This window comes from Archocentrus centrarchus, chromosome 4 (assembly GCF_007364275.1).
Source record: "Archocentrus centrarchus isolate MPI-CPG fArcCen1 chromosome 4, fArcCen1, whole genome shotgun sequence".
In the NCBI taxonomy this organism is placed as follows: domain Eukaryota; kingdom Metazoa; phylum Chordata; class Actinopteri; order Cichliformes; family Cichlidae; genus Archocentrus; species Archocentrus centrarchus.
The window spans coordinates 28,604,287-28,627,193 of record NC_044349.1 but is presented as its reverse complement, the minus strand read 5'-3'; the positions used below and the strand labels follow the sequence as shown (position 1 = coordinate 28,627,193).

The 22,907-nt window shown below is 38.0% G+C and overlaps 2 protein-coding genes across 3 annotated transcripts in view; both read right to left on the bottom strand.

Annotated features, from left to right (window-relative positions):
* Window positions 1-11,361, bottom strand: part of clocka (clock circadian regulator a) — a 32,681-nt gene extending 21,320 nt beyond the window's left edge. For both annotated transcript variants that reach the window (XM_030727310.1, XM_030727311.1), the window contains exons 1-2: window positions 11,277-11,361; window positions 3,397-3,475 (exon numbers count right to left, since the gene is read on the bottom strand). The gene's annotated coding sequence lies outside the window, so the exon portion shown is untranslated. The remainder of the gene's footprint in view (window positions 1-3,396; window positions 3,476-11,276) is intronic.
* Window positions 11,362-16,191: 4,830 nt separating this feature from the next.
* Window positions 16,192-22,577, bottom strand: nmu (neuromedin U). The gene is made up of 8 exons (XM_030728148.1): window positions 22,329-22,577; window positions 20,290-20,345; window positions 20,161-20,208; window positions 19,996-20,049; window positions 19,381-19,410; window positions 16,865-16,918; window positions 16,739-16,780; window positions 16,192-16,411 (listed from the first exon to the last, which is right to left on the bottom strand). Exons 1-7 carry the CDS (start codon window positions 22,465-22,467, stop codon window positions 16,745-16,747), a joined length of 417 nt encoding a protein of 138 aa, XP_030584008.1. The 5' UTR covers window positions 22,468-22,577; the 3' UTR covers window positions 16,192-16,411; window positions 16,739-16,744.
* Between the last annotated feature and the right edge of the window lie 330 nt (window positions 22,578-22,907).

Below are 22,907 nucleotides of genomic sequence, written 5' to 3'. Positions count from 1 at the left end.
TGAATATTTTGGCAAAGACTCTCTATTTTGAGCTGGTCATTTATAAATGTAGATACATTTGAAAAACCATAATAGTTGCCAGAAAATAGAAAATTGTTTTGTGATTCCATTTCAGCAAATATGTTGCCTCTTTTGCTCTCTAAACTAATAGTTTACCTCCTTGCAACCAAAGCTTTATTAAATGCTTGATTGTCCAAGCACTATTAGACAACTGACTACAGAAACTAGAAAAAAATCCAGTATCAAAAATTTTGTCCTTTGCCAAAAGATTCTGCATACCAATCCGTTTATAACTAAAGATTAAACTCAACCAGGAAGTTGTCTATACACCAAATCAGGTGGTCTTGCAAACATTAAGTGCTCACACATTAAGTGGCTGTTCAGTTAATTTGAAAGGTCTTTCAGCCAATTAGAAACCTAATTTGACGACTCTCTAGACTCTTTCCTTAAGCCTAAAATACAATCCAGTGCCCTACATAATTAAAAAAAAAAATTTATTTTTAAGCTTATCAAATCAGTTTACAAGGCACATTTTTCTATTAGTTTGAACTCAAACTGCAGATAACACTGTCCAATAGGTCTCGTGTCACATGATTAGGTGAACTCTGGTTTCATAGCAACCTTTATGTTTTCTTCATCATTTATGTCAGAAACCCGATACCCGACAACAGGGGATTTGTTAACTCTCATTGATCCCAGGTTTCACAACATAGACCACAGCTTTAACAAGATTTCTAGAAAAATCAGTAAACCATTTAAAACTTAAAAACTCAAGGTGCTGATAAGTATCACCTTCTGTTCTCATACCATTTTCAGCAAAACAGATCTGATACTCAGATTAGGACAAGATAAGGAAGAAAGGGGCATTCATTCTGCTACAGTATAAGTGCTAGGAAATATCTAGGATAATATTATGCAGTTTTAACAACCAGCAATAGCAACTCGCTGCCAAGCAGGTCACACAAATCAACAACACCACTTTGGTGAATAAATTACTCAGTCACACATCCTGTGAGAGACAGCTTCAAGGTCTGCACATCCTGGTGGCATCCACACAGCAATTAATGATGCGATTCCCTCAGTTTACAGGCAGAGCTGTTTTCCTCTGGCTGATGGAAGATGCATAGGTTTTAATAATGTCACAGTCATTTGGCCTATAAGCAATAAAATCCACAACACAAGCTTGTCAACAAATCCCCACCAGTCTGCAGCACAGTTGTACCAACCAAACTCAACACAGGGCAGCCAGCTGTGTTTCCACTCACTGCGCACACATCCGCAGGCCCAGCAGCACAAAAGGAGCCTTTGTTTTGCATTTTCAATCCCCAGCACACAGACAGGAATCTTTGAGATGCAAGCAGCAGTGGTTGGCAGGGGCCCCTTAACTACTGCTGCCCTCCTCTCCCAGAAGAGCAGAACCTGAGCCAGGGGCCTAAATCCTGATGCCAAGTGGGTCACTGGAGTTCAGGAGGACAACTGGCAGTGCAGGGGAAGCAATCAAAATTGAATGTGGACTTACAACCCTGTATGACCACAGTCTATAGTCATAAGACCAATATTTGACCACAAAATGACAACCACTTAAATAAGAATCAACATTTTATTCCCACCATAGAAAGCAGTAGTGCTCTGGAAAAAGAAAAAAAGAAAAAAAAAAAGCTGAAGGAAAAGAAAACCTACACAAGTAATGATATTACTTGACTGTTCTGTCTTAGATTATGTTCTTGTCCTTTTTCAGATGGTTTAGAAACCATACAGTCTCCTCCACAGATCAGGGCACAACCAAACAGCTTTTCTCCAGCCAAAAGTCTTATTGACTGCAGTCAACTTCAGATGAAGAGAGCACTCTGCCATTGTCTACTGCCACTACACATACATATAGGATCTGATAAGTCTCACAAGGCCTATGTAGACATGCACTGTAGTAAACATCATTGTCAGTACATGTCAGTAGAGCTGAATCAATTAATTGTTTAATCAATAGCTATAAAGAATTCTAAACTCATCCATCCATTTTCTTAACCGTCTGTCACATTCAAGGTTGTGAGATGTTGAATCCTATCCCAGCTGACTTTGGGAAAGAGGCAATCATCAAATCAAGCAAAAATTCAGTCATTCTAGATCTGTATATACTACCAAAAAACCAACAGATCTAACCAAATCTAACCAAATCTTTTTGTCTTCTTTTCTAAAGAGATCTTTTAATTTAATTCAGATGTCATTTATCCTGTCTTGATAAGCAGCTTTGATGATGCAATGGGCATGCCTATCTATAGGCTTCTTTTGCATTAGCTAGGCTTAACTAGACTGATTGATTTATTGAATTAGATATTTAGATTCCAATGTTAGTGTCAAAATTTAATGTTTGAAGAAGAAATAGTCCTTTTGATTAAAACTTAACATACTTCAGTAAACAACCTCTCAGCTTCTAAACAATAAAACATCAGCTGCTCATTTATGTTGGAGCAAAACTTCCATAAAGACAAACGCCTGTAAGCCACTAAAGCCATTGAAATGTTAAGTGACCCAATTGTAGATATTTTTAACAAGCTGTATGAAGTTACATTTTATGTAGTTGTGACTGAAAGGTTGAAATAAAGGGTGTGTATAAATAAAATCATTTTTCCTATTTACTGCACAACATCCAATTTTCCAATGTGTATATTGTGTTTTCTGATACAATCATGACACCGAGTTAAAAAAAATGAGGTTACTAAGTCTGCTGCACTTGAAGCTATATAAGCAGCTGTTGGCATAACCAGAGACACAGGGAAGAGGTATGGGGAATCATCATCAAAAAATAAATAAAAACGGCAGCTGGGGAATTCTATAATGTTTACTGCCAAACTAATGGGTTAAGGCTACCTTAACCCATTCTTTAAACCAAATCTATTTAATAACAGATTTACATCAGGCATCCAGACTGAAATTATGAAAGAGATTTTCAGTTTAGGTTTAACTATTAACCAGAAAAAGATAAATCCAGAAAATATTATGTAGATTTCATTATCCAGACTTGGCCTCTTCTACTACAACTTTGGAGAGCTTAATGAAACACTGCATATCACAGAAACAGTAGTGATACAGGCTAATCAAGAATATAGTAAAATGTAGTCAAAGAAGTGAACTAGTTTGCATATTCACATGAGAAATTCATTTTAAATTCTCTGGTGACTCAATCAACACCATTCTCCTTTCCATATTCATCATTTCCACGACAGACTGCAAATCAAAAATAGAGCTCTACTGAAACATGGCTGAATAACAGCTCTGTAATAGTGTCTAATGAACTAGACTTCAAACAGCCTAATTAACCCAGATGAATATGGATAAACTGTAAACAGTCCACTGCTGCAACCAGAAGCAAAATATACCGTCAGTTTCCAAGAGTCTTACCTTGTGTCTTTGAGCGGAGCTTAATTGGCCAACTGCTTCACCTTAAATCTTAGAGTTAAATCTTGTCCAAATTCTTCACCTGTTGAAGAGAGAGAAAAGCTAAAATTACAACTTAGTGGCTTACAGGAAGAGGACTCATCACTGAATCAGAACTAAAACATCTGGGTCAACGTGAGCCTCCCACAGCACTGCAGAAATAATACAACACCGCACACACACACACACACACACACACACACACACACACACACACACACACACACACACACACAAATCTTCAAAATTCATTCACACCCTCAAGCCCCTGCCATGAGCTTGAAAAGGGTCTTCTTTCAGACAATGTAAATAAAAATATCTTGACCTGAACGTTAGTTTGTGTCATCTTAAGAAAAAGTAATGAAGGTGTATTTGAGCACCAGAACAATAACTATTGTTACATGATACAATTGAAACTGAAAAATATTTTCTTATGCTGTATCTTGGGTTGCTCAAAGCCCTTCTTTACCACCATGTAACCGCCTCAGTAACTTCTGTCCACCATTTGTCCTTCATGTCATTTGGAGTGCTCAGTTGAGTCATTTGATTTCATTTGGGTCACATCACCAGCTGCTAGCATCTCGTCTTTGTGTGCCTTAGGCCAGGATTACACTTTCCACGTCCGCAAGTCCGTTAGGATCCACGTGACGTAAATTTTGTCATCAGGTGAGCGCGAGGGTCTGTGTGGATGTTTGTGTGCCTGCCTGTTTTTTGTGACCGTGCGGACTTGTCCGCAGAAGAATATAAATCACTGATACTTGAGCTCATAGATGCTTTCATCCATTTAGTATTTTTTTAAACTTTTCAGTTGCTTATGATTAAGACAAAAGAAAATAGTGTAAACAAAACTTATCACATTTGCCTGAAATTAAATCCATATCTTTTATTTAAAAAAAGAAATCAAAAATATTAAAACATGCACAATAGAATTTAACTGGGGGAAAAAAAAAATGCAAATTCTCGACAGTAAGAACCAAACATTTTAGTATTTTTCTTGATACCTGACTTCATGCTGATAAGCAAAACTTTTAATTAACTTTAAATGTGAAAGACTCCTCAGCTCATCAGCTTTTTGTTTCAGCAATAATGAATGCGTGTTCTAGTTTCCTTCCATATTTAGCTGACTTTACTTATTGTGAAATAGCAACATGATGCTTTTACAGCCTACAGGGTGCAAAACACTATAACCTCAAACAAACAGTAGTGTATAAATATGTCTAAGTACAGACTTAGTGACATAAATATAAAAGCTTGGGGTCAGCTTAGGCAACATAATAAGATGCAACTAAATCAACTTCCTTGTTTTCCAACACCTCAAAACTTTGTTCAGATCATGTATTTGGTTTCTGTTTGTTCTTTTCTTTCTCAGAGCTTTAGTCTTTTACTAAAGGGGGGGTATTATTTTGAGGAACATGAAATCATGAGTGGTATTGCTGGCAATATTGAGATCACTTTTTAGGGAAAACCCAATAGACTTGACCCATTTTTTTTTCATCATAGTAACATCAGATAGCATCATTCTAAGGCAGTTTTTGATCGCCCCTAATCTCCATGTAGGTCAACTTCTTCATTTTTACAAGAATTAGCTGCTGTCAGAAAAAACTGTTATTCTTGTTCTGTAGTGTATATTTTAGGATTTTATTACTACATTCAAATTTAAATTATGACATTTAACTTATGATAACATTGTAATGAAAAAAAATATATAAGCAGGACTACATTGCATGAGTATTTGTTTTGTTTTTTTTGGTTCACCAATCATAGCAAGGCCACCTGATTTTTAAATTATGTTAAATTCTCTTTATTTTGGTCCCAAAAGATAGAGCAATTCAAGACAAATCTGATGCTTTTTGAATTTTTAAAAATCGGTCAAGAGGTTACAAATTTATGGGCAAAAAACTATCATCAAAATTCATACATTCTCTGTAATAGACATTTGGGACGAGACTCTGGTTATGGCAGAAAAAAAAAAAAAACAGAAGTGTCTCAAGTGCTTCATAAAGTTTCCAGTCATAACAGCTTCAAAACATAACATTTGATGTTTTTGCAAAATATAAACAAGCACCACATGGTCAGACAAGTCTAAAAATGAGTTGATGTAGTTCGGCCAATCGCAGAGCTGAAATCTCGTGAGCTGTGACTTAAATGATCGTCAGGCAGATTTTCAAAACAGAGCATAAACAGCCAACTTCTTGGTGTTGCGTGTGGGTGTAAATCGCAAAAGAGTTTGATCAAATATAGCTCAAAATGATCTTTATAGTCTTAACTTTTTGCCGATCATGTCACATTTTGGAAAAAAAAAAAAAAAGGGTATTTGGTGTACTGTAATCGTAAAACTGACAGAATAACTTTTTTCATGTAGGTAATTATTTATTTGATACTTTGGAGAAATTATTGATGAATTATTGATATTGTTTAGGCCTATATCAGCTGATCAATGATGTGACACTTGTGTTGAATGAATGGGCTTTGTATATGGTCAGGTGGCCTTGCTATTAATCATCCATTCTGGTAAAACAAATAATGTGTATAATAAAAACACGAGAATGTAGTTCAGTCCTTATATCTGTCACACATATACAGTTATCTCAGTAACACATTTCTACAAGTTCAAAGGGTCAACATCAAACAAGCCTCCCCCTGCGCCTCATCAGTTCACATTAGTCCAATATCACTGAGCCAAACTCCAAACAGATAAATTGTTTACCAAGAAATGGAACTAGTTTGTTTAGGTCACACAAAGAAACAACTGCTGACAAAGTCTGTGAATGAAGAGGAAAAGTCAGTGAAAGGTCAGTCTGACACAATCCTGTGTGGCAAAAGCATTCCTCTACAGTTAATGCTGCTGTCAGTGATCATTGTCCTCTGAAGGCTTGAGGACAGTAAAGAGAAAACTTTATGAGCTTGTTAATATTTCACTTAACACTGCTCTGTGTGAAAAACAAATTATGAACATAATTAATTACTTTGGGTAATTAATAATGGTTTCAATAAAATTACATAGCATGTAATTGTACTGTTTAACAGTGTACAGACTTTCTTGGCATCAGGACATTATTTAAATAATATTGGCGTCATCTTTAATATCATACAATACATTTACATACAAATGATAAATTTATTCAGAAAGCAAGATATGGTCTTGGCCCTGCCACTCACCTCCAGTGTTGTCTAAAACTACTATAAAAAACAAAACAGCACATAGCCTACTCTAGCACTGCATGGCAATACAGTGAACTTCCTGCTTCCTCCCTTTACCGTCAATACAGTGAACATGAGCAATCCAGTAGCTGATTTCAGTTAGTGAGATTTTGAATAACCAGTTTCATCGAGTGTATACTCGAGAGGGAGCAGCCAGTGGCTGGGCACAGCTCGAAGTGGAGACACTGGCCCACCCTCCTGTGAGCTCACCACAGAAGGCACCATTGGGGTCAGGTGCAATGTACACTGGGCTGCAGTCAAGGACAGGAGGCCTGGCAGTGCAATTCCCAGCTACTATGAGGGGCACAGAACGTCACCTCTCTGGTGGGGATGGACCCTGAACTAATCTGTGAGGTTGAGAGATACCAGCTAGATCTTGTCAGGTTCACCTCAACACATAGTTTGGGATCTGGAACCAGTCTCCTGGAGAGGGGCTGAACTCTGTTACAGCCTGGAATTGCCCTTGGTGAGAGATGAAGGACAGAGTATTCTTGTATACCCTGGCTCTCTGCCTGTACGTGGGTTTTTTTCCCCAGTGGACGAAAGGGTTGTTTCCATGCGCTTCGGGTTGGGAATGGGTCCTGACTGTCATTTATGCTTACATGCCAATCAACAATTCAGAGTACCCAGCCTTCTTGGTGTCACTGGGTGCCCCATCTGGCAACTCCACTCTCCTACTGGGAGACTTCAACACTAACGTGGACAACGACAGTGAGACTTAGAGGCATGTGATTGGTAGGAACAGCCTGCCCAATCTAAACCCACATTCTATTATTAGACTTCTGTACAAATCAGTTTGTCAACAACAATCACCAAGTCTAAACCACCATTATACCTCATAAGTGCACATGCCACCAGGACACCCTAAGTCACAGGTCAATGATCAATTTGTAATTGTATCATCAGATCTGTGGCTATATATTCTGGATACTCAGGTGAAGAGAGGAGCCAAGCTGCCACCTGATCACCACCTGGTAGTGAGTTGGATCAGGTGGCAGGGGAGGATCCTTGACAGGCCTGGTGCACCCAAAAATCTTCAACTCCCACCTCCAGCAGAACTTCGTCAGCATTCTGAGAAAGGCTGGGGACATTGAGTCTGAATGGACCATGTTCCACACCTCCATTGCTGAGGAAGCTGCACAGAGCCATAGCTGCAAAATTATTGGTACCTGTCGTCCTGGTAATGTTCAGATCAGATGGTGGACACCAGAGGTGAATGGAGCCATCAAGCTGAAGGAGGAGTCCTATCGGGTTTGGTTAGCCTATGGACTCTGGAGGCAAGTGACCATCACCAGGCAGGCCAAGCAGGATGCAAGGGGGACAAAGTCACTGACTTAGTTAAACCACTTGGTGGCAAGGGCCCTGGGGTGGATGTGTTTTGCCCCAAGTTCTTGGATGTTATAGGGCTGTCTTGGTTGACACTCCTCTGCAACATCGCAAGGAGATCTGGAGAAGTCCCACTGGATTGGCAGACTGGGGTGGCGGATCCCATCTTCAAGAAAGGGTGCCAGAGGGTGTGCTCCAACTATCAGGGAAATCACACTCCTCAGCCTCCCCGGGTTGATGCTGGAAAGGAGAGTCCATCTGATAGTCCAATCTCATATTCAGGAGGAACAATGCAGTCTTCATCCTGGTTGCGGAATGCTGGACCAGCTCTTTATGCTCTTGAGGACATTCAAGAATGACTGGGAATTTCTGGAGGCATTTGACCACATCCCTTGGAGGTATTCTGTGGGAGGTGCTTCTGGCGTATGCAGTGTATGGTCTTGCTACAATAGTGGTTTGTATTGCCGGCACTAAGACTCTTTCCTGGGGGGTCCACTAGGGCTGCCCTTTGTCACTAATTCTGTTCATAATTTAGTGGCCTCAGAATCTCAACTCAGCAAAGACATGGTTAAGCTCAACTAAAGAAATGAACCTTACAAAGACTATTTCAACAGTTACATTAAAGTCTTTTGAACAAAAATCTGCTGCTTGAATTCTGTATAATGGTTGCTATAGCACTGACGTTGGCAGAAAAATGACTGAGGACATTCATGCTATAGCAGTCATCTTTGAGACACTGTGCGGTTCAGAAATCCACCAAGTCCATGCCATTGACGATTACAGAAGAAGACACAAACACTGTAATATGGACTGACTAATGCAACTTCCAAGATTTAGCAGAGCCCTCCAATATGCTGACTAACAGTAAAAACTATAGCTATAAAGACCCAGTAGTACCATTACCTCTTATCAGTCCTCTGAATGGCTGAAACCTACTAGAGAATATTGCATCTGAATCAACACAGGCTCCTCTCTATCAGAAAAGCTTGATATGACAGGCATTATTAGGCATAGCACGTAATAATATAATCTCTATGTGTTCCTCTACCTCCATCATACCTCAGTGTTGCCAGGTCCAACTCCTCCTCCATTTAAAGAAAATCTGCCACGATCTACAGCTGCTTTTTATTCTGAATAACCACAGCATCTCACACCAAACACTTTTAGCCTGTAAATGTATACACATAGTTGAGATTTTATGATAAAATCCAGAAACGTGACGTTTAAATTAAGATGCCAAGCAGAAATAGATAACAGAAAAATCTTCTAAAGCAGAGGGATTCACTGAGAGAAAGAACATTTCTCCTTCCTCTCTTTACCTGCAGCACAATTTAGTGCCAGCAACTAAAAAGGTGTCAAAGTATTTTTCCGTGCTCCACTAGCAGCTTCAACAGCTATTTATGGGTAAAAATGGAGCAGAGAGACTATACCGTCTGTAAACACAGCTTTATCAGTTAATACAGCTTGAGCAATGTTGGACCTTTCTGGCCATGATGATATTTGAGAAGTTAAGACGCAGTTAAATCAAAAGCACACAAAGATGACTTTGATTACTTTTTCTGACCATTATTGGAACATTTTCCATTGCAAGAGAAACAAAGGAAGAGAGAACTGCTACTAAATTAGTTTAGGTTGGTGTTTCTGCCAGTGTTACTCATCGGTCGATGAATATCATGCCAGATAGGCATATCTGTTACTTGTACATCTACAGGAAGATGACAGAAAGGAATATATTACCCTGAGGATTTATTAATTAACAATGGAATCAAAGCCTTGCTATTGCGTTCTTACTGCCTAGGTCCATAGGCAAAAATAAGGGTAAGTGTAAAAAAGAAAACAAAAACTACCTTAAGAGTGGCCCTAATTGTTTTCTAATCACGACAGCATTATAATTAAAGTTATTTTTCAGCTTGCAGGCTTAAGTGGAAGTGTATGCCATTTGCAAAAAAATGAAAAGCTGTTACACTGACAAATAATAAATACTGATTTACTGCTGTGTTTCTCCAAATTAACAAATGAGTCTCAGAAGGAAGTCACCACAGTAAAGCATAGAAAATCATTTCAATATATTTTGTATAAAGATCCCATGTTGGCAGGTTATTCACTAGTTTCTATACTGTATCAAAACACATCTGTCATATTTTATCAAATCTGAATTAGACTATATAGACTAAAATTACTGTGATTACTAAAACTCTTCTGAGATGTGTATCCAGTAAGTGTCAAAGGGAAAGGCACTCGTTTCATTCTGAGATAAAAGGTAAAAGAAAAGTTTCCATCCAAGCTTTGCAATGACCGTTTCAGAAATTTCATATGGTCACTGGTGGCTTGCCCTGAATGAATCATTATACAATACATCGCTTAATACAGAAAAAAAAATCGTGTTTTATTTTTTACATCAGGGGGCACCCATGGCTCTCCTGTGTGTTTAATTTGCAGGCAGCAGGTTCACAAGTAAAGCATTTCTGACGCCCTCACACTACAGAGTTTCTCATTAGCAGGTACGAGCGATTATCCAGCTGTGTCGCGACACTTCTGGACAAGATGTGATCGATTTTATAAAAAGGTGGATAAGGAGCAGCAGGGCTCGAAATTTGGAGATAAATGGCACAGTCACATGCATTAACACCGACGGGGGGAATAAAAGACATGTCCTTGAATTTAAAAAAAACAAAAAAAAACAAATGTAGGTGTAAATGTGGAAATCTATGCCGATGAGGTCTTCACAGTGTTCGCGTATGAAAAAGAAAAAAAATCTCAACTTCAGCCTTGAAGTGACAAACACAGGTACAGCTCATCTAGCCGTCCGTCTCCTGCTGTCGGTGATGCCGGCCGGCACACCGGGCACTGATTGCTAGGAGGCTAACGCCACCTAGCTTGCTTCGCTAACGCCAATTACAGTAACAAAACAACAGCTTTATAGTTTAACACACTTCCTGAGACGTGTGACACACACTGTGAATGCATGTTCATCCGATTTAAAAAAATAATAATAAACAGACAAAACAAAAACAAAAAACGACATACCTGTATTTTCCACCGCTGGCTCGAGACTTTACAATAAACCGTAACGAGCGTTTGACTCGCCTGCTACACTGTACTGTATGTGTGTCAACCCACTTTGAGCTAGCTAGCTAACGTGCAGCATTAGATAAGAATGTGGGTCACCGGGCCTTTGGCCAGCCTCTGTCACTAAACAAGCCGAAGCTAAAATGTTCCGTTTGCACCTTTACGCCCGTCGATAATATTCACAGAGGCTGCAGATAAAAGCGACACAAATACGGAGCGGACCCAGGCAGCTGCGACGTGACACTTACCCTGAGCAGCCTCCTCTTTCATCGGGATATCCCTGCAGTCTGTGGCGCTGCAGACGGTTGACTGCGTAGCGCTCAGGCAGACTCACTCAAGCTGGAACCGGAGCCAAAAGGGCCTACCTACCTACAGATCCACTCTTTACAACACAAACACACCTGGTTAGAGAGGGCTGATCCATATCCAGATTTACCTACAGTACCTTAAACCTCCCCAAAAGTTAAAAAAGAAGCCCGAAAAACATTTAATCAGCTGGAGGATGTAGTTGCTTAAATTATAGCAACTTCATATGTTTTTTAAATATTTTTTTTATAAACGTCTGTGTATTTTGATTACAGTTTAATCAAACTGCCTATAATGACAAGTCAAATATTTTCGGTCGACTTACTGTCCTATATATTGTGTATATATATATATATATATATATATATATATATATATATATATATATATATATATATATATATATATATATATATGGATCTGTTAAAGTTTTAAAAAGAATAAAGTGATTTAGTGGCTTTTATTGAAGGTAGGGGTGCCATTTTTAAATTCCACTATCTAGAAAACTACTTTTGTCCTTCGTATTTTAGGGTAAATATCTGATACTATGGTTTTATGAATATGGACTCTCGGGAGTGTAGCTTAGGTTAACATAGTCCCTAAGATGTCCAGCCTCTGACAGCAGAAGCCATGTAGAAACCACAATTTTGCAGGTAGACGACTGCTATTTTGCTTATAGCTTCTCACATGCAAGGTACATAATATTCTTTAAAACAACCCAAAATAATATCTTGAATATACATATTCATATTCAAGATATTAAAGCTTGAATATGAATATGTATGAATATGACAATTTAGCAAGTTTTTCATGGTCACAACCCACATGCTGAACTGTGCTGCTCAACCCACAAATGCATTTTCCTTATAAATGTGGCACAATTTAAGTAGAACCAAATAGGCTTTCTAACAGTATAAAATGTATTGCCAGAAGCACTGTTACAACAAAGAGATAACTGACCAAGCACAAATTTCCTTACTTTTTGTGCTAAGTTTATTTATGTTAGAACCTTTTTTTTTAAATATTGAATTTAAACAATTTATTTTATATAATTACTTTATGTATACAGATTTACAATACTCATATATACTATCACTAGGTTTTTGTTAAGGCTGCTAAACTCTGTAAACTAAATCCATTCATAAAATGCAAACTAAACTAAAAACTAAAAGTAGCTAGGTGTTCAATAACACTGTAGTTGACTGAAACCTTTTTAAAAGGAAGATAAAGAAAACGTGTTTTTACAGAACTAGCCCAAATAAATTTAAAAATATATGTACAGAAATTGTCTTTAGTTGTTTTTGTGTTTTTGTTTTTTCAGATTGGTCCACCACCAATTTGGTGCTCACGTTTACTGAGATTGAGGTCTCTAGATTACTATAAGTAGGTCTTAAAATATTAGTAATACTTAATTTATTACACGTTGCACTTGACAAACACCCTTCATATTAAGACTAAAACTGAAACTCAAAAAATAAACTTAACACACATTATTAAAAATAAAACCTTGACTGATATTACAAACCTGATTATCAACTGAAATTAAACCAAAGACAAATGAAAGACAGAAAACTATAATAACTGTGCTTTTTGACATACAGATTTCAAAACTAGTCCTTTGAATCATCTTCCTTTTTTAGGTTAATGTACAAAACCAAGTCTACATATTACATTGGCCCCTTTTACTGTAAACTCACTGTTCAATAGTCTTCAGGAGTGCTGTTTTTCCTTTGTTTGAGCAGGATATTTTATTTGCTGTATTTAAAAAAATAGAAATTCCACTTGTATTAGGCCTGTTTTCTACCATTTTTCAAGGTGAATCCCAGATTTTTACATTAAAATGCACAGCCAAGGGACAAAATGAAAAGCTTTTTTACAATACTATATGTTAGTCAAGTTTGTTTGAGCAGAGGCATATTTGTGTATAAGTTATCTCTGTTTGCCCTTTGGACATGTGTCTTTATGTTTTTTTGCCACCTCCAGGGTACTGCAAGTGGCAAATGCTGCAATACCACCTTTGGCCACATGATGGGTTTTTGCGCTTTTTCGACACTTTGGGGATAAATTCAGTTTATTTGTTTAGGAGGTTTTTGTTTTGTTTTGTTTTGTTTTGTTTTTTAGGACTTTGAAACTAGATTTTCCAAAATTGAACAGGACCCCCCCCCCCCCCCCCCCCAAATCTTACACAAAACCATAAAAATATTCAAAGTAGGAAGCAAAAAATGAAATAGAAATAATTCTTGTAAAACTTTGCATAAGAAGTTGGCACTTAGCCCAAGTTTATCACACCTAGGCTACAGTAAAATCCCACACTTTAAAAAAAAATTTAAACTTGGCATTCTTTGTAAATGCACTGGCTAAAAGTTAAGAAGTTCAAGAAGTTTGACTATTCAGGATTAAAAAAAAAAAAAAGCGCATAATTTATGCAGTTTACAGCGAGACAATGTTAACATTTGATGCTGATTTATTCACCAGTATTCATCTTTGTGTTTTGTTATACAGTAAATCCTCTTTAAAGGGGTTTAGGTTAATTATGAAATGCCAAAGACAGAAAATAATGCTGTAATTTATAAACTCCAGGTGTTTCATAACTCAGACTCAACATAACTCAAATTAACATGTTTCTCCTTCAAGCCTCCCCTGCAAACACCTTCAATTTTTTTTTTTTTTTTTTTTTTAGATAGACAGCAGCAGCAAATAAACAGAAAAACTTAGTACAGAACCCACTTATTTATTTTGACTTTGAGTGATGAACAAAAATTTGCAACTGACTATTGTGTGATTTCTTACTCACATGTTCTCACCTCTCAGGAAGGATGGCAGATGGCCAGTCTGGTCAAAAAATACTTTGTGTTTCCAATTATGAGATGATAGTCTTCAGACTGGCTACAATCCACTGCGTGCACATAGGAAGTATCCTTTCAGTGTTGACTGGTGTCCAGCATGAAGTGCTGCAGTTTGGTTTTATTTTATTGAGTTGGCCAGAGGTCCTGTGATATTTTACATAGCTGCTCCTGTTTTTTTTTTTTTTTCAGGTTCTCAAACTCATTAAACTTTAAAGGTGAAAACATTGTTTTTTATGGTGTCATCACTGTCTGATGTAAATGTGCTGGTAATGAGGGTAAACTCAGAATGCAAAAGACATTTCTCTTTCTTTAACTTTTCTGTATCTGGATGTCTCAAAGACTGATTACAGTGTTTGCTAGAGGCCAGCATTATAGTGAGGTCACGCTTGAAAAAGAAATTTTGAATTTCAGGAAAAACTACTGTAAACAACACTTCAACACTTTTAGATTCATTATGTCACCAGTAAATAAATTATATACATTATATACACTTTAAAGCAACAGACCAGCATCAGATACAACAGAACCCAACCAAAGAGAGACTTTAACTGGCTGATGATGGCGACATCTACTGTTAATAGTAGTAATTACACATTTATGTACCATGGTTTGTAATACGCAGTTTTAACTCCCAAAAAAATCCTGCCAGCAACACTGCATTAAGAAGATACTCACTTATACAAAATCCTTTTATCAGGTACACCTGTTCAACTGCCTGTTAATCCAAATATCTAATCAGGAAATTACACAAAAGCAACTCAGTGCATTTAGGCCTGTAGACATGGCCAAGAAAACCTGCTGCAGTTAAAACTGAGCATCAGAATGGGGAAGAAAAGGTGATTTAAGAGACTCTGAATGTGGCACGGTTTGTACTGCCAGAAGGGCTTGAGTATTTCAGAAACTGATGATTTACTGAGATTTTCACCACACGGCCATCTCTAGGGTTTACAGAGGATGGTCTGAAAAAGAGAAAAATATCCAGTGAGCATCAGTTTTCTGGGGGGAAAAAAATGCCTTGTCAGACTGCTTTAAACTGATAGGAAGGCAACAGTAGTTCATATAGCCACTTCTTACAACCAAGCTACGCAGAAGAGAATCTCTGAGCTCACTTTCTGCTGCAACATTCAGACGGTGGTGTAAACCACATGATAGCATGGATCCATCCTGCCTTGTATCAATAGTTCAGGGTGGTGGTAGTGTAATGGTGTGGGGGGTAATTTCTTGTCACACTTTGGGCCTCTTAGTACCAACTGAGCTTCATTTAAACACTAAAGGCTACTTGAGTAATGTTGTGGACCATCATTTGATGAACACAGTGTACCCATCTTCTGATGGCTGCTTCCAGCAGGATAACACACCACGTTACTAAGCTCAAATCATCTCCAACTGGTTCTTGAACATGAAAATGTGTCCACTGTACTCAAATGGCCCCCACAGCCATCAGATCTCAGTTCAACAAAGCACCTTTGGGATGTGGTGGAACGGGAGATTCCCATCATAGATGTGCAGCTGACAAATCTATAGCAAAGCTATCATGTCAACGAGGACCAAAGTCTCTGAGGAATGTTTCCAGTTTTGTCGAATCTATGCCACAAAGTATTTAGCAGTTCTGACAGCAAAGGGGAGCCCAAGGTGTACCTAACAAAGTTTCTGGCACACACACACACACACCACCACAAGAGATCAAGAAAAACAAAGATCCCAACTAACCACTGAGGTACTGTGCTGGTTTAGAGGCTCTAACCTCCAAACAGCAGCACCAACTGAGGTTTCTGTTCAGAAGAGTGAGGGACTAGGAACTTCCTTTATCATCTGTAACTTTATTATTAATAAAATTATACTCAATATAATTTCATATCAAATAGAGCCTTTTATCATGTTTAAATTACTTCTAATATGTTTCACCTAAAAACATAATTCATTGATTCGCTGTAAATATTTTACACTGTTTTCAAATGTACTGAAAGATCACTGGTCAGGATGAAACAAAATTACACAACTACACCCAGTCATAGTACAGCAGTTTTAATGAAAATGACCCACAGATAACACAAAATAAAATCTGGACAAATGAATAGTATTTTAATTAATATCCTTTGTGTACATTCAAACATCACTATACAGCAGAGGCAGAGGGCTGTGATTGAAGTCCGGATCGCTGAGTGGCAGTGCAGCAGTTGGGTCTCAGGGTCTGTTTTGTTTTTATACACTAAGCATCAAAGCTGGAGACCCTAAAACACATGTAGAATGCATATGTTAGAAGATATTGACACACAGATATTATTTGACAATTTCCATGTAAACTCTATCTAAATACGGTGCTAGCAGGCTGGTCCAACCAAGTACAAACGTTAAAAGACTAAAGACAGGATATGAACAACAGTTAGGGAATGTGTGAAACTATACACATGCATGACAATATCAAATAATAATGTCAAATTAGTACAGTCACTTACTCAGACCTTTCATTCTCCTCAAAATTTCATGTACAACCTTTCAAAAGTCACTTAATTTTTTTCAATCATTAAGGCAGGAAAAATATTTAACTGAAGCATTACCTTAATTCATTCATATTCTAAGGATCTTCTCCCATTCCGTGGCTGTAAGTGTAAATAAAGTGTATAAGTTTTTCCTACTTTACAGGGTTTGTAATTCCTTGTTTTTAGGCACTAACATAATCATACCCGATAGAGAAAATAGCCTCTGCTCTGGATTCCTCCAGGTCCCTGGAGTTCAGCCTGTAAAAACACATAACAAAAAAAAATTTTTTTTAATTCAAGTTCCCACAAAGAAGAGTTTCTCAGTTTTTGCACATATTGATGACTACAGCACCTCTTCACTGGCAAAGCAAACAGCACGCACTCACTCAAACATTCACATCTGGAGTCTCAAAAACAAACACTTTCCATGTTTCTTGCTCACATTTTATCCACTTTGTGTTTGTCAGTGCTTGATAGTAAATGGGGGGGATGAATTCACCTGTGAGGCGCACCAATTATAGACCGTAATTACTCTCAGCCTGGGAAAGAACAGCTAATGTAGAGCGAGTTTGCACAGGGTGAGGAGAGCTCTCTGATATGCCACAGCATGATTGACATGGCAGCTCAGGATGTGGAAAAACACACTGAAATCAATTACAGAATGGCGCACATACATTTCACTATCAAAATTTGCAGAAAACGCACAAAAAAAAAAACGGACTGAACCGCTTTCAGTGTGCCTGCTGCAATTATCATATTCTGTTCATCAGCTGTTTCTGTGCTGTCCTATTTACTCTTGAGAGAGCTAAATAAACTCCTTTAAGCAGTAACTCTGCATAACTGCTGTCACACAGTGTCATGGGATATTAAAACAGGATTTAATGATAGTTTGTGGCACTGATTGCATTTTGGTACATACATGCACTGTGAATCCTCTCTCTCTTCTAGTATTTAGTTGGGAAACTAGACGCAGAAGAGGGTGCAACTGAGGGGACTGACAAACACACACACACACACACAGATACAGGCAGATACACAAATATGAGTAACAGTGAAAGAGAAAGTAGAGAATATGGAATGTGCAAGCAAAGAGGAAAAAAAACAGTTTCTCTACTCAACACACAAACACATGCTACACAGAAATACAAAAATATAAATGCCATATGTGCAATATTGTGTGATGTGTATATAAACAGATAACATTCTGTATTATTTAATGTCGCACAGATGGTGATGCAAAAATTCAATTAAATTTTATTTATATTGTACCAAATCATAAACAGTTGCCTCAAGTCACTTCGTATTGTAAGGTAAAGACCTTACAATAATTAAAGAAAAAAAAACCCCAACAATCAAAACGACCTCTTGTGAGCAAGCACTTGGCGACAAGTGGAAGGAAAAACTCCCTTTTAACAGGAAGAAACCTCCAGCAGAACGAGGCTCGGGGAGGGACAGCCATCTGCCGTGACAGGTTGGGGGTGGGGGGGGGGACAGGACAAAAAATGTTGTGTTCTTTCAGTAAAAGTTTTTGGATGTGCATTAAAGTATATTTCGTGTCCATCTTTGCTTCAATAAGCATAAATGCACACTAAGGAAAATAAATACAATGTTTGTAAATGAGATCTGTTTTTCACACTAGGAACATGTCACTCTATTTTATAATAGCTGCAGATAAAGGCTCCCTGCAGCATCTAGCTTGACTGTTGTTATGTGGTAAATGGCCAAAAAAAAAAACCTTTTTAGACAGAAAATTATCACCTAGGGTTGTATTTCATCATCAAAAAAATATAATGATATATTTTCCTCATAGTTAAGTGTAAAAATTTGTTTTAAAATAATATCTGCAACTTTAGAAACCTTTGCCTTGTTTCTGATGGAACATTTGTGCTGTCAGGTGTGTGGGGCAGACAGATGGGATAAACCCAATACATCCAGGTTCTCACGAAACCAAGAAGTTAAGCCGCCCGTTAAGCCATTCTGTGACCTGTAGGCATCTCACATGCGGGGAACACACAGGGCAAGATTTCATTTTATATTTGCATATATTAGGATCGGCATGCATTTTTGGTTAGGGGAATAAGGTGCAGGTACTTTAAATTGCCGGTGTTAACAGATCCAATAGTGCTACATTCAGCTGATTAGGAAGTGTCACAGCAAGAAGTGCAGATGTAGTTGTAAGAGGTTCATTCTTAGGTCAAGCATACTGCAGGAGTCCAGTTCAATCTTTTAACTTACCACTCCCACTGGCAAGGCAGAACCTTGTGGTCTAGACCAGGGCTCTTCAACTCCAGGCCTCAAGAGCCCCTGTCCTGCAGGTTTTAGATGTGTCTCTGATCCAAAACACCTGAATCAAATGGCTGAATCACCTCCTCAGTATGCAGTCAAGTTCTCCAGAGTCCTGCTAATGACTTCTATATTTGACTCAGGTGTGTTGAAGCAGAGACACATCTGAAACCTGCAGGACAGGGGCTCTCGAGGCCTGGAGCTGAAGAGCCCTGGTCTAGAGTAATGAAAAAAAAACTGCACACGCAGTGCAGGAATATAGAAAGCAACAACAACAACCAAATCCATGAAAAAAAAACAACAACAACAACCAAACCCATGCAAAAAAAACAAAAACAAAAACAACACAATACAGGTTATGTTTAATGTTATGGAAGTAATCTATAATGATAGCCATGTCAGACAATGTATTAAAGTGAGAGAAAACATTTACTTACCCTTTTACTATTTTCTCTCACATTCAGCTCCTGAACAGACAAGAAAACATCGACAACAAAATAAGTTTTCAGTCCTCTGCATGTGAGTAATCCCTGTAATCCAAACACCCAGCCTTTAGACTGCGCTAAACACTTGGTTTCAGACAGCTTCATTTTTTCTCTTGACACTGTACGGCGTCAGCGAGAGGGGACATCCTTAATATGGTCATCTCATGCATATCATGCATTTGTGGCTGTAAAGAAGAAGCCCCACCGATGTCATTCAAACCTGTTGTTTACGAGGGGCAGCCAATCAAAAGAAAGTTTGATTAAGATGAAAGCAGAGGAATTTGAACCTGCTGGTGAGGCAGCACCAAATCCCAGCACAAGACAAGTTTAAACGATGAATTATGCAAATCTGCTCTAGTAGAGTCCAACATTAAAGATATCGGGCTGGATTTAAAGGTCCCCTTTAAATTATGATTATTGCACAGTGCTTATATTGTATTTTTATTGTCGTTTAGTTTGACATCTTTGTGAATTCTAACATGATGCTATAATTAAAGTTCTGTTGTACCAAATTCTGCAAAACAAAAGTGTTTCATGTTACTTTTCAAGTAAACAAGTCTGAGGTACCTTAGATTTCTGAACCAGCATCAAGACACAGAGTTCCCCTAAGACATCAGATGGCTGGAAAAAGACCAGAGAGTTTTGTTGTGGTTGTTTTTAAGATAATTATAATATCATCATGTAATTATATGTCTAAATAATTTAATTTTTTTAGGATCACACACCACTCACCAAAAACCTCAGGTCTGCAGAGAGGTAGGATGAGCACACGGCGTCTATCTGTGAAGCAGCACAGAGGAGGATGGATGAATGCACCAACAGAAATGATTAAAAACAAACGAAGAACTCAGTGTGCCTTACCTTGCTGAGTAGCTGCCTCTGATCTGTTGTGGCCTGCTGAAGATCTGCTGGAGCACCTTTTGTGTCATACAACAACACAGATGGTTAATACAGAAGACTGATTTACAGCCTTCGGTACAGTTCCCAGAATACAGTTGAATTTGTCAAATCAATATGTGAAAATGTTCCCATCAAATAAAAATTAAATTTAAAACAATCTTAAATTGCAAAATGTTTTACCACATTACTCAAATGACTAAGAACACTTGTCTATATTCTAAAGAAATGAGAAATAGTTAAATGTATCTTTATGATCGAAATTGATTTGATTTATTCTCAGCTGACTGATTTTACCCTTTTTTTGTGCAAGTCATCACAAGGCAAGTCACGAGTAGTGGAAAACATGTTTATAGATCTTGTATTAAACGCTTTGTGAAAAATGGCAGCGCCTACTCAGGCAAACCTTTATATGGGGAACAGACTGCCCATAAACGAGAAAGAGAAGTGAGGATCTGTGACAGAGTGGCAAAGGGAAGACAGCAGAATATAGGAAGATGCAGAACAGCACAGAGGACGGCTGAGGCACACACGGCCGCTCTCCCCCAACCACTACCACCATTCCTGCACCGCCCCCATCATGTCCAGTGATTTCAAGCATTGTTTTGTTACTATACTAGTGCAGATAATGGGAAAATGTTTTGTATCTGCAGCTCTTGTTTTTCTTTTTTTTTAATTTATTGATTTTTCTTCTTATGTCACCCTTACAGTAAAAGTGAAAATAAATAAATACAATCTTCACAAGACGTGCAAATGTAAGTCAGTTTTTGTTTTACAAATTGAAATGCAAAACCTTGTGCTCTTGAAATTAGGAACTTAAGAGTATTCACTTCACTAGCAGTTAGTTATCCTCAGTTATAAATAGACTAGTATAGCACACATTTAGGACAAGACTGTTAGAGTTTCAACACCCTGGTAAACAACATGCAAAACGGGGTGGGGGGGCTATATTCAGCTATATCTGTTGCAGTATGTGTGAATTGTTTTGGGAAAAAGCCCCTGTAAAAAAACTCTAATAACACTAACTAAATACAGAGTTTGCATAACCACAACAGTATACTTTTATTGAAGAATGGCAATAATGCACTATGATACTGTGGAAGCTGCATGGTCAGTAATGTTTCTACTAATGACAAATATGTTCTCCCATGTGTTTCGACATGATTGCAGTGGACATCCATTAGCAGGGTAAGAGCTTGACTTTTCACAGGCAGAGAGCTACTGTCCAACATGCAGATGTGAGGTTTAATCCTGCAGGGATAGCTGCCCTGCAAAATGACCATGAATGAAAGAAACAGACATTTTTGCAAATATTTTGCACCTTGGAGAATGACTGTTGCACAAGACAATAAGTCAATAGCTTCCAGCGCTGACACTGACAACGACTACTAAAGATTACGAACAAACTCAAAGATCACTTTGACATCTGGAGAAGACGTGGCTGTCAGTCTGCATCCATGTACGTCTCAATCATTTGTTACTTTATGTCAGGTAGTAAACACATAGACTCAGGGTTGGAATGACTAGATTTCTTTTTGTTTTGTTTGTTTACTAAACTGTCTCTTCCAGTTGGATATCAAATCAGTTAGGAATGAAAATGATGGACAGACTGATGGATAGACTGATTTACTGTAACTTGAAAATACAGTTTGTTTGTTTTTTACAGGGAAGTGACATATTTATTGTATCTTTTCATTTGCTCCCACATACCATTAAAGGATTTATGTAAAGATAACCCAAATCTAGACAACACTGATATACAACATACACATAACATAATAAGTTTGTATTAAAGTTAATATTCCATTTTCTGTATTGCAAATAATTTTTATTTTGTTTCTAGTGGATTTGCTTCCCGACTTTATGTCAAAATAAACTAAACTTTGGTTCATTTTGTCCTTTTAGAAACACAGTGATCTTAAATATAAGTTTTTGTTTAGCTTTTTTAGTTAAGAAAAAAAAAAGAACCTTATAAAGAATAATCTAAGAATAAGCTGACTTACTGTGACAGACTGGTATGGTGAGGATGAGTAGGGCTGCGAAGGTGATGCTGGCAGTGCTGAGTGGACTCATGGCGCTGCTGCTGAGGCTGTGCGGGCTCCTGAAGGCTACGCGCTGACTTTGGCTCTGAAGGGTTCTCATCTCCCTCTTTGGCTGGCCTTTGTTGTCGTCTGTTTTTTGACTTCTTGCTCTTCTGACAGCTTGTATCTCACGTCAGAGAAATATGAAGGCTCGTGTCACACACCCTCCTCTCGCGCTGACACTTGGCTGCGTCATTGGAAGCTCGGCGCGCGGAAAAAGTTATTTGATTGGCGCCACAGGTTGGAGGAACGTGATGCTTCAGGGAGCGCGCTGATGAAGTGATGGAACTAAAGCAGGAAGTGAGTAAAGTTGTATCAAGTCCATCAGAAATGTATCAATCAGTGTGATTAAACAGGACCCGCCGAACATGAAGTATATTATCTATAATAAAATACAGTAGCCTATATAACATTCATTTTTTTTTAAAGGTCTTTGGTGAATTGGTCTAGATCAGTGTCTTTTCTTTTAGGATCGCTTATGTACTTCATTGATTGTGAGCA

Coding starts and splice junctions, on each gene's coding strand:
- nmu (XM_030728148.1), bottom strand. CDS start 22,467: ATGAGAACCCTTCAGAGCCAAAGTCAGCGCGTAGCCTTCAGGAGCCCG. Junction 20,346..22,328: donor CACCATACCAGTCTGTCACA/GTAAGTCAGCTT, acceptor ATGACACAAAAG/GTGCTCCAGCAGATCTTCAG. Junction 19,411..19,995: donor TGCTGGTTCAGAAATCTAAG/GTACCTCAGACT, acceptor TTGTCTGTTCAG/GAGCTGAATGTGAGAGAAAA.